At 40.4% G+C, this 12057-nt stretch overlaps 1 protein-coding gene across 1 annotated transcript; it reads left to right on the forward strand.

Moving 5' to 3' along the window:
• The first annotated feature begins 1597 nt into the window (after positions 1-1597).
• On the forward strand, positions 1598-10324 carry LOC134628979 (hemicentin-1-like). Its single transcript, XM_063475848.1, has 7 exons — positions 1598-1716; positions 4077-4191; positions 4607-4682; positions 7422-7560; positions 7635-7952; positions 8795-9022; positions 9217-10324. Exons 1-7 carry the CDS (start codon positions 1662-1664, stop codon positions 9285-9287), a joined length of 1002 nt encoding a protein of 333 aa, XP_063331918.1. The 5' UTR covers positions 1598-1661; the 3' UTR covers positions 9288-10324.
• The last annotated feature ends 1733 nt before the right edge of the window (positions 10325-12057 follow it).

Here is a 12057-nt window from a genome sequence, read left to right on the forward strand (position 1 = left end):
CAGGTGGTGTTCATTTGTAAACATGCTGGTGTCTTTATCTTGAAAAAAATTAAATGTTATACTTTTTTAAAATCATTGTCCATCCATCCATCCATCCATCCATCCATCCATCCATCAATCCATCCATCCATCCATCCGCTTCTCCTTTTTAGGGTAGTGGGGGGCGCTGGAGCCTATCCCAGCTGTCTTAGGCAGGGTACACCCTGGACAGGTCGCCAGTCTGTCGCAGGGCTAACACAGACAGAGACATCCAATCACACTCACATTCACTCCCACATTCACACCTATGGGCAATTTAGTGTTTCCAATTAACTTACCCCCCACTTTAAAATCACTGTTTTCTACTAAAACTCCATTGTTAGCTATAGGGACAACCGACCCCATACCTTTTGACAGCTAACCCAGCTATGGGGTCAAAGTTTCAGAGTGTCACAGATGGTTAACTTCTTTGTGTTAAGATTAATTGCAAAAAATGAAAAGAATGCCCATTCTGAGCCAGAACCTTAAGCACTGATTTAACAAAGGAATACTTATTGTAAGATTCTTCAATGAACAGCAGTTCATGAAAGAGTAAAAAGTGTGATACCCAACCCCGGTCTACCCCATGGTTTCTCTCTCAAACACGCTCCTGGGAGGAGCATATTTAAATGAATCACACAAACTTGATTTACCGGCATGCAATTTCCTGCAAATTATACTAAATTTAACACTGTGAAAGAATGCTTTGTTTTGTAACTGATGTGGTTTTGATAATCTTGCATTGGTTTAGCTGTAATCAGTGGGGGAAATGTTATCAGAAGGAGTGCATAATTGGCTCTGCCCTGGTTTCACCCTGCGTGTTTAGAGCCGTGCGTAATTCTGGTCAGTGAATGAATCAGTGGAACCGAGACAATGAAGACTGTAATGCAGACTATAAAAACAAAAACAACGAGCTCAAAGACCCCAAAACAAAAAACTGTTGAGTCAGTGACAAGTTTTGTGGAATTTCCTATACTAACGATATGCTTCAGCATAAAAGCTGTGCTTATGAGTGAAAGAGAGGCACTGTTATTGACATTAAAACATAAATGGGAGTCATATATAGATTATATGGTGGAAGAGAAAAAGAGAAAAAAACAATCAGATGTCGTTAGCTGATTGAAGCTGATTTTTTAGTGCTTTTTTTCCCCCAATGTAACACACCAATGGGATGATTCTTTTTATTCTCAAAAGCTCTGTATCTGTGTATTGCTATGTAACTACTCTCTCTTTCTCTCTCATAGACACGCACACACACACACACACACACACACACACACACACACACACACACACACACACACACACACACACACACACATTCTTGCCCTCCACGTTGCAACACTACACTGCATTTTTCTTGACCCTCCCTTCCTTCCTCTCTTCATATACCAACAGAGAACGCCCATGGTGGGTTTCAGAGGCCAGAGCAAAGGAACTCCCTCGTCATCAACTTCAGACACACAGAAGCAAAGCAAATACACACCCCCCACACCCACATGCACACTCACTCACTCACACACACACACACACACACACACACCCCAGTTCCACATAAACTAAAAGAACCCACTGCTACCTCATAAGTCTCAGGCTGTGGCACCGTCAGCATCGATCAGCTGTTAACGTGACATAGAAGAAGGATGACTTCTCCTGGATGGGCGATCGTGCTTATGCTGTTTCAGCTCTTCCACTCAGGTGAGTGAACTGATGGTTGAGTGGGTGCAGTGGGCAGCTCTGATGAGAAGAACCTGTTCAGTGTAGAAGCCGATTGGGCGATAGAAGCAGATAAGGTTAAAAAGTAAGGTTAAAGAGTGTGACAACCCAGAGAGATAACTGGGACTGAAGATGAGTGGGCAGAGTGTGGTGGCTGCGCTTGTAAGAACCCCTGAGGCAAATTGATTTGTAGTTAAAAATGACATGTGATCACTTTTCTGAGGGTAAAGTTCCTTTTTTTTTTACTCTGCTAACCTAATCCAAGTGTTTCAGGTCAGGTTTTTCCAAAATTGTAGGAAACTATTTAACTTAAAAAAAAAACGTAATATGTTGTTAGAGAGGATTCAAAGTGGTTACACATGAACACATCAAACATAAGACATTTGAAAACATAACACAAAACATTATCTACACATGTAAAGCTCCATTCTGCATCAGAAGAAATTTGAATTTGTGATTCTTAGACAGACTTAGCTGACAGTACTTCCCATTGAATGCAGGCTTTTCCTTAAAGATTTCCATCCCATCTTTGGGGATGCTTCCACCCCAAAGATCTGCAAATCAGGGAAAAAAAAGACGTCATTGATTCTTCAGGTTTTGAGACGTGATCCTGGTTTGGTCAGGAGACTACGCTGTCTGTAAGCGGACCCAGCTGGCAGTTGTACTGCATTGTTCGCGTTGCAGAGTGGCACATGGGAAACACAACTATAAATTTTGACAGCCGGCACGCCTACTGCCAGTGAGATCATCTGATAGGCAGGAGAAAAACCCCAGGACTCGATGGAACAATGGTCAATTGAAAAGAGGAGCGAGTTCTTACGATTTGGGCAGGGTGTCCTTCCTTCCTCAGAGGAACACACTGGGTGTATTCAGCATGCTATGAAACAATAGTTCACAATAGATCAGCTAAAATGAGTATTATTTCATGAGATGGCAAAATTTAATTGACCCTTGCATGTATTGTGTTAAGACTGAGAAAAAAAATTACTCATGAGATCATGTGGGTTACAGTGCCAGGGCAAACATAGGAGGAGACCCATCCTTTTATTCATGTTTTTATTTATAGTGTTGGGTTTAACATCACAGGTACTCAGTGTGTTAGGTCTGCATGTACAGTATCCTCCTTAATGTTCTGTTTTTCCATTTTATGGCATTGTCTCCACCATGTTTTACAGATGATGTGATGTGTTTCATTTCATAAGCCGTTTACTGTTATGGCACGGTATGGATCCTGGGTCCATACCGCTAATTGACTGCTGATAAAAGCAGCAGGATGAATTCTAAAGTGTAAAGGGCTCTCTGCTCAAGTTCAGCCAAATTTTATAAGACAGTGCTTCACAGCGTAAATAGATAATGACTCAAAGCATATCGCAACTCCCAGCAGAGCAGCTTTTCAGTGACTGAAGATAAAACTGAATGCAAAGAGACCCACAAATGGGGTGCGAGTGGTTGCAGAAACGGCCTGGCAAAGCATCTCAAGCGAGGGAACACAGTAATTGTCCATGGGTTCTAAAATCCAGGGAGTGATTAAAGGATTTTCCTCCAAGTATTAAGAACAGTTTATTTAAATACATTTAAAAATCCATTGTGGTGGTGTACAGAGGCAAAATAATAAATAAATAAACATTTTTTAAAAAAGTAAATTTAAAAAGTCACTGTCTGCAGTGTTTTTGTAGCTACTTTCACTTTCAGAAGGTGGAGACAAAAAGCTCACAGTGAATTTTTAACAGTTTTTTTTTTACAAGCACAATGGATGAACCCCAAAAAGTTGATTCTGTTCATCTGGATGTAGCGTTTTCAGCGGGAGAAATGTTTGTCCCTCATTCAGTCTCAACTGAAGAAGTCACTAGTGTTTCTCCCAGTGAAAACTCTACATCCAGATGAACAGAATCAACATTTCGGGATTTCCTTACCTGGATGATTGAGCATGCATGAAACATTTTATAGTATTTTGAGGTTTTCTTCCAGTTTATTAAAAAAGTACATGTAACACAAGGTTTTACAGTATTTCTGTCCCAAAGATTGAACTTAAACAGAAAGGTACAACATGGAGTCTAAAGTTGCATAAGCTGACATTCGTAAGGAAAGCTTTAGCAATTAAAGACTTGGATTATTATAGTAAAGTGAGGAAAATCAGATCTTTTTTATTTCTTAGTTAAAACCTGTTCTGTGGATTTCTGATAAAAAATAAAAGTGCAAAATGATTTTGCACAGACCTCAAGATACAGTACATTTACACAGTGTTTACTTTCATGACTTATTATGTCTTGCTCTTTCTCCCACTCCCTTAACCTCAGGTACTTCATACCCTGTTTTCACTAACACACCATCTCTTCCACCAGAAATCGCACTTCCCTTTCCTAATGTCAGCCTTGTCGCTTCTCCCATCACACCTGGAGAATCAACACAAAGTGTCCTCTGCCCTCTAAAGATATCACCCTCCACTGTGGTGGTCAGGTATGGCAAAAAGAAGGAGTGATTATTTCAGGCTGACGTAGGTGGTCAGTGATAAGAGTCTGTGTGCACTAACTTGCTGTTCACTCATCTGTGCAATTTAAAGCCTTTTTGGACAGTAAAATGATAACTTGGTGTCACTCAGTGACCTTGTGGTATTTCATTGTTCAGAAAGGTTCACGAGGTTTTGAACTTGCAGTCCTGTTATGTTGAGCTTCTGAAATCTATGGTGCAAAGATCAGCACTCTGATTTTTTATCTTGGATCAGTTTCCAACTATTAAATATTTCAGTTGCTGTCATGACTTTTACTGATCAGGTACTTTATTGAAATGTAAGAGGCAACATCAAGAAACAGTCACCAAATTAACAGAATCATCTGCGTGTCTGAGGGAATTAATTGCGTATCTCCTTTTACAGGTTTGGAGATCCAGTCAAAGCTAACTGCTCCATACAAAGAATGGGGTATTATGGCATTGGTTGGGAAGTCCCACTGGTAGGTTAATCAGTGTTTGATTATACACAGTGTTTTATATGTTGAGAACCAAACAACACCCACTAACTAAACTAAATATAAGGCTTATATCCTCACTTTGTAGTTTTATATAAGAGAGCTGTATATTTTCATCACACAGTCTTCACAACTTCATAACCAATGCAAAGAGAGTTATGCTGTGTGAAGTGTATTGGCAAATAAAGAAAGAGCACTGCAGATGCAATATTTGCTTTGAGGGTGTTGATTGAGAAGTATTGAGAAGGTCAGGAGTTGCACTGTGTCTTTGTGGATCTAAAGGACATGATAGGGTGCCAAGATAGGAACTGTGGTACTGCCTGAAAAGTCAGGAATGGCAGAAGATGCAAGGATGGTGCCGGACATGTATGAGGACAGCGAGACATTGGTGAGGTGTGAGTACATCAGGGATTGGCTGTGAGCCACTTCTTGTTGACAGTAGTGATCGACAGTCTGACAGATGAGGTCAGGCTGGAGTCTGCATGGATTATGATGCTCACTAATGAAATTGTGATCAGTAGTGAGAGTATGGAGTAGGTGGAAGAGAACCTGGAGACGTGGAGGTATGCTCAGAGGAGAAGAGGAATGAAAGTTAGTACAACCAAAACAGGATAGATGTGTAAATCAGAGGAAGACAGATGAAAAGGTTACCATGGAAGCAGCAGAAGTGGTGAAGGTAAATTCAATTCAATATTATTTATATAGGAAAAACTTTTAACAAGAAGAAACCCGTGGAAGAACCGTGCCCAGGGAGGGGCAGGCAATTGTTGAGATTGGTTGGGGGTGAAGAGAAGGACACAGGGCAAAAGGACACTGTGGGAGAGAGCATAATTTCAGCATAATTGTGAATAAGGAAAGTCTTAAGAGTAAACTTAAAAGTAAAGGGGGAATCTGTCTCCAAAATTCAAACTAGGAACTGGTTCCACCAAAGAGGAGCCCGGAAGCTGGAGACTGTCTCCCATTCTACTTTTTAATACTCTAGGAACCACAAGTGAACTCAGTCTGACTGTGAAGTGATCTAATGGGGTGATACAGTACTAGAAATTCTTAAAAGACGTATTTTAGAATGATGATTTTGAATTTGATTCTGGATTTAACAGGGAGCCAATGAAGAGAAGACAATATAGAAGAAATATGCGCTCTCTTACTAGTCTATGTCAGTATTCTTGCTGCAGCATTTCGCTTCAAGTAAAGGCATTTCAGGGAGCTTTTAAGGCATCCTTATAATAATGAATTACCGTCATCCAGCCTAGATGTAATAAATGCATGAACTAGTTTTGGGGGTCCACGTAGAGGGGGCACCTACATTGTTCTGTGTAAAAAAGTGATTGCCCCCTAAACCTAATAACTGGTTGGGCAACCCTAAGCAGCAACAACTGCAATCAAACATTTGTGATCACTGGCATTGAGTCTTTTACAGCGCTGTGGAGGAATTTTGGCCCACTTGTCTTTGCAGAATTGTTGTAATTCAGCCAAAATCGAGGGTTTTCAAGCATGCATTATCTTTTTAAGGTCATGCCACAGCATCTCAATCCGATTCAGGTCAGGACTCCAAAGTAGTCCTGCTCTTTTTCTTAAGTCAGAGGTGGACTTGCTGGCGTGTTTTGGATCACTGTCTTTCTGCAAAAACCAAGTGCTCTTCAGCTTGAGGGCGCAAACAGATGGCTGGATATTCTCCTTCAAGATGTTTTGGTAGATTCATGGTTCCATTTACCAGAGCAAGTCTCCCAGATCCCAAGGCAACAAAGCAGCACTGGACCATCACATTACTGCCACAACGTTTTACTGTTGGTATGTCGTTCCTTTTCTGAAATGCTGTGTTACTTTTATGCCACAAGTAATGGGACACACCCCAGTCTGACCATTTTTCAAGGCTTGGGGATCATCACGATGTTTTCTGGCAAAACTGAACTAAGCCTTTATGTTCCTTTTGCTCAGCAATGGTTTTTATCTTGGAACCATTTGGGGCCATTTTTGCCCAGTCTCTACCTTATGGTGGAGTCATGAACACTGACCTTAACTGAAGCAAGAGAGCCCTATTGTTCTTTGTTCTGGGGTGTTTTGTGACCTTTTGGATGAGTCGTTGCTGAGGTCCTGGGGTAACTTTGTTCGGCCAATGAAAGTTCACCACTGTTCCATGTTTTCGCCATTTGTGGATAATGTCTCTCACTGTGTCTCGCTGGAGTCCCATAGCTTTAGAAATGGCTTTATAACCTTATCCAGACTGAGATCTCAGTTGCATTGTTTCTCATTTGTACCTGAATTTCCTTTGATTGCAGCATGATTTCTAGGTTTTGAGGACCTTTTGGTCTACTCTACTTTGTCAGGGAGGTCCTATTTAAGAGATTTGATCGAGGACAGGTGTGGCAGTAATCAGACCTGTGTATGGCTACAGAAGTTGAACTCCACTTTTCAAAGACGTGATACACCACAGTTAATTTCCCCTTAATAATAAACACCATTTAGAAGCTGCATTTTGTTTACTTGTTAATATTGAAATTAGTTTAATGGGCTGAAACATTTGAGTGTGATGAACACACACACACACACACACACACACACAGGAAATCAGGAAGGGGGCAAAAAATTTTCACATCTCTGTACCCGATGTATTTCAACAAAGATTGTATTATCCATTGTGTTTATTGTTCATTGCCTTCACTTGTGGAAAAAAGAAAAAAAAATCTGAATAGCTTTGTGATTTGTTACCCTTTGCAACTCCAGAACCGTCCTAACTTTACATCACAAGGTTTTCTGGTCTGGAGTGTTGAGAAGATGATTGACTGGACCATCAAGCCTGTGTGTTTTGCCCTATCTGAACAGGGAGGACCGTGTTACAGTAATCTCACCCTAATAGTCTACAGTAAGTCAACAGCATTATCCTTCTGACATGCATGAAGCACTTTACATGGCTGATATGCCAACCTCTCTCCACAGAGCCTCCAGACAGAGTATCCATCACATTTCTAAATCACAGTGAGTCACTGCTTGAGGGTGATCAGTATACTCTACAGTGCCACGTTACAGAGGTTGCGCCTGCTGAAAACGTCCTCGTGACCTTCTACAGAGGGGAGAAAATGCTGGCTCAGATGCACTCGAATACATCCAGTGAGAAGAAACCAGTGACTCAGAGCTTCACTCTGAACATCGTATCCAGTAAAGAAGACACTGAAGCTCAGTATTGGTGTGAAGCCAAACTTGAGCTGGGACCTGAAGGACCACAGCACCTTCCAGTGATGGCATCACAAAGACTCTGTAAGTGAAACCAGTGATCTGCGCTACGAATTTTTGGAATTTATGTGGATTCTGTTTTTTAATTTCACCTTTAGTTCTTTTCCCCCTCTCCACATCTTTAGGATCCCTCTTTGCTTTTTCTGTAAGGCCAAAAGGGTGGATGCAAGCCATTTGCTTCAAACACTGCAGCATCCATTTAAAACACGTACATTTTGAGCTCCAGTTCTGCCACTTGGAGCTTTCCCAGCATCACTGAACAACTACTTACCCAGGCTACGTTTAATGTGCATATGGTTATCAAAGCTTAAAACAGCATAACAGCTCTGTAAGTGTAACCTGATCTGCTCAGTGTGCGGGATGCAATATTATGGTAGAGCCACAACAGCAGTTCCAAAATTGCTTTTTACATGGGATTGACAACTGTGCAGAAAATACAGCAAAGAACATATCAACACAGTTCAGGTGTGGATAATCCTAATATTTATTTACTTATTGACTGTGGGAAATGACCACCAGAGCTTCTGCCATAGTCACAATATATGCACTGTTCATAACATATGACTGAAGACTTTCTGCTCTACGAACCAGTTTATCACTCCAGAGGCATTTTAATGAGGCAATATAAAGCTGTTATGTGTAATGTTTCCTTATGCAATTTCAAGAATCACATATTCAAACTACTTCAAATGAAACTGCACTCTTTGTTCTCCAGTCATATACCTGTCAGCTGTAAAGTGTTACATAGAACTGCTTAAACCATATTTTTCTTCTTACTAGAAAAGTGAAGAAACAGAGCTTCCTTCGTTAGATAAAATGTATTAGGTGTCTTTTCTTCCACTGATTTTTTTCCCTTCTCGTTTCAGTTGCACCACAGCTCAGCTGTCCTGTAAAACTTAAGGTAACAGAGGGAGAGAGATTCCCATGTGAGGTGACAGGAAACCCTCAGCCATCAGTGACCTGGTTCAGAAATGGGCAGATAGTTGCCCCACCCTCTCATTTAAATAAAAAGGATGCTGGAAATTACACAATCCAAGCTAAAGGATTATTTCCAAAAAACTTCACAGTGGAAGTGAAAATCCTTTCTGCTAGAGGTAGGGTTGTCTGCATTACTATTGAACACAATTAATGCTCCCTGTTAACATTTCTACTTTCATTGTTCCAAATCATCCTTCCTGGAGTTTGAGAAATGTTTTGTTCTGATATATGATTATGTAAATTCATGAGGAATCCTAAACTGAAGGTTTGGAGTCATCTTGTACTGAAAACGGTTTCTTCTGCTTTCCAGGAACTGCAAACAGCTGTTGTGGACATTTCTTGCTGCTTGTTCTTCTTACCCAGATGATAACTCAGGTGTAAAACCTTAAAAGTTCCTCTTTCCATGTTACTTGGATAAAAGTGCTCCTGCTGTAGAAAATGCAGAGAAATTTTGTGTGTCACTCCTCGTGTCCTCAAGGCTCAGCTTTGAATCTGAATGTCTTTATGTGCATTTCAAAGACAGTGGAGCCTCACTACAAGCAGATGATGCTCTCTAGTTGTTCTTTTTAATCGTTTTGTTGCTGAACTTCTGTCCAGGTACATGTTCTTATGTAACTAAGCTGTCTTTGTAATCTGCCCAAAAGGCAAAGTTCACTTCTTCCAGACTGAAAGCTTCTCTAGAAAGAAATTCACATTTTAGTCCTCAGTCACTCAGTGTTCATGGGTATGTGAAAGCAGTTTGATTTAGTTAAAAACAATTTACTTTTAAAGAGCTGAAACTGGAAATAAGGCGAGACAGTCCAGCAAAGGCATCCAGAAAGATATCTGGTTGTCTTATTTTCTTTTGAACATCACAATGGTGTTTTCATTACTATTTGATATCTGAAGAAATGCTGAGTTACGCGCCCATCCTGCCATGTAAAGAATCCAAGAGTTTTTGGAAGGATTCTCTTTGGATTTGGAAACCTGGATCAATGTGTTGATGTGGGTGGGGGTAAAAAAAAACAAAAAAAAAAACTCCTTGGGCATAATGTATGTGTCAACTCACTGTCCAAGTGTCCTACTCCACCCCCTTTTGGAAACTGTCTGGGTTAGCTGTCAAAGCAAAGGCTGCACCCAAATGGTACAAGAGGCTAACTGTCTAACAGCCTGCTCTTCAGTTGGGTAACTTTAGACTTCCTCATCGTCCTTTAGGCTTGTTGAGACATTTTATTTTTACATCCTTATTCACAACTCCTGCATTACTCTTTGCAATACTTTCATTGCACAGTAAATTTCAGCTTAAATAAGCTGACTAGGCAGTTAAACTTTTTGTTGTTTTGAGTCATTTGTTACTAGCCTCAGTCAAGTTGGTAACATGAATCACTACTAAAACCTTCAGTTGCTGTACAAAATGTTAAAATAAAGCACCAAATAAACACCTATGACATGCTCTCTTTATTATGTATTAAGTGAAAGTGTGTAGTTTAAGACATTAAACTTAGTTGATTTTAGTATAAGAACTACTCCATTAGAACCTCATGTGCCCAGTTCATCTTCAAGGATTCTGCTCCATCTAAAAAGAAAAACATTTTATCTAAAATGTTGATTATAAAGCTTTTATTTTGACATTTAAACTTTTTGGAATACATAAAGCATCTTGCAGCAATTGATGTGTTGCGTTTGATTAAAACGTAAACTACTAAACCATGATGTCACACACTGGTTTGGTCCCACAATGAAGTCAGTGTTTTTGCTGCCATTGTCGTTTAGAAACCATTAGCTAACACACATCATGGATAATCCTCTCACTCTTAGAAGACAGAATGCAGGTTTCACGATTTTGGAGCCAATTTTGAACCTTGGAGCTACAGCAATCTTTTATTTTGTCTAAATATCAGATTTGAATTTGAAATTAATTTTGTTTCTAGTACAAACATGTCCCTTTGGTTGTTGATTTTTGTCATTTTGAGCATTTCTGATCATTTTAGTTCAGTTCTATAAAACTGCTATCCAATTAATTCCCTAAATCATTGGAGTGTCCCCTTTTATTAAGACAGAAAGAAAACTGAACATGGGGAGCACTATAAATTCAGAGTCGTTGTAATGTTAGAACAAAAAGAAAATATACAACTTACTGCATGTCTTTGTTGAAGGTTGTCATTTTGTAGCACCACCACCTTCAGAGACACTCTGCACCTGAACAGCATCTGCATGTTTGGTGCCTCCAACCTGAAGCATCTGAGACAAAATGTCACCACATGTACTCTGTGCTGGGAAACCAACTGGGCTGGACTGAGGAGGAGGAGGAGGGAGTAAGGGAGGACTCTGTGTCTCTGCGAAGCTCCAGTGCTGAACAAAACACTTGGTTTTTGCAGCTTCTGCTAGGAACTCCTGGAGCCCTGGGAGGTGTTGCTCCTGAGCCAGGGCTTGTTCAGCAAGGAGATCCAGGAGGGAATGAGCGGGAGTGGGTGTCTCATCAACTTGAGATTTCTCCGACTCTGCATTTGAGGTGGCTCTGACATCCAGTTCCACTTTTTTGACCTCGCCCTTCTTCATGGCAGCACCCTCGTGAACAACAGAACTGAGTATATCGGAGCCTTCAGTGAAGACAGAACCTGCTCCTCTGGACATTTCTGTCAGTGGTGGATTTCCCCGATCGTCATTACAGTCATCTGAGAATGTACATGACTGCTTCTTCTCACACTTGGCCTTCTTCGTTCTAAACATGTGAAACAATGCTTGTATTTTCGGTAAATAACTTTAAACATTTTATGTAGAAATTCATACAAGTAACAACATTTAATTCCGCCCATCACTGCACTCACAGTAATGAAGAGAGATCTAACAATTTCCTGCTCTCCTTCATCAGAACCCTGAGAGAGAAAAAAGACATTTAAGTGGTAACACGTGTATAGTTAAAAGCATGAAAATAAAGTTTCAGGACTGAAACTGCACCATTATAGTTTACCTAGATTGCATCCACCCTTTTGGCCAAAGCGGTTTGACCTCATTGTCAAGAAAGATCTTGAGATGCTCTTCAACCTCCTGTTCCCCCTTCCTTTCCTTTTTATAGTTTTCTGCTTTTGCTTTCAACACTTGGCCCAAACACTCTCTAAATGACAGAACAGGTCGAAGTGTCAGTTTTCATGGACTAAAGCGCAGTTTTAAA

This window comes from Pelmatolapia mariae, linkage group LG6 (genome assembly GCF_036321145.2).
Source record: "Pelmatolapia mariae isolate MD_Pm_ZW linkage group LG6, Pm_UMD_F_2, whole genome shotgun sequence".
Taxonomy (NCBI): Eukaryota; Metazoa; Chordata; class Actinopteri; order Cichliformes; family Cichlidae; genus Pelmatolapia; species Pelmatolapia mariae.

What these genes read in the sequence shown, in the direction of transcription:
- LOC134628979 (XM_063475848.1), top strand. Translation starts at nt 1,662, where the DNA reads ATGACTTCTCCTGGATGGGCGATCGTGCTTATGCTGTTTCAGCTCTTC. An exon ending in CCCTCCACTGTGGTGGTCAG is followed by an intron (nt 4,192 to 4,606) that starts GTATGGCAAAAA and finishes CTCCTTTTACAG; the next exon opens with GTTTGGAGATCCAGTCAAAG. An exon ending in TCTCACCCTAATAGTCTACA is followed by an intron (nt 7,561 to 7,634) that starts GTAAGTCAACAG and finishes CTCTCTCCACAG; the next exon opens with AGCCTCCAGACAGAGTATCC.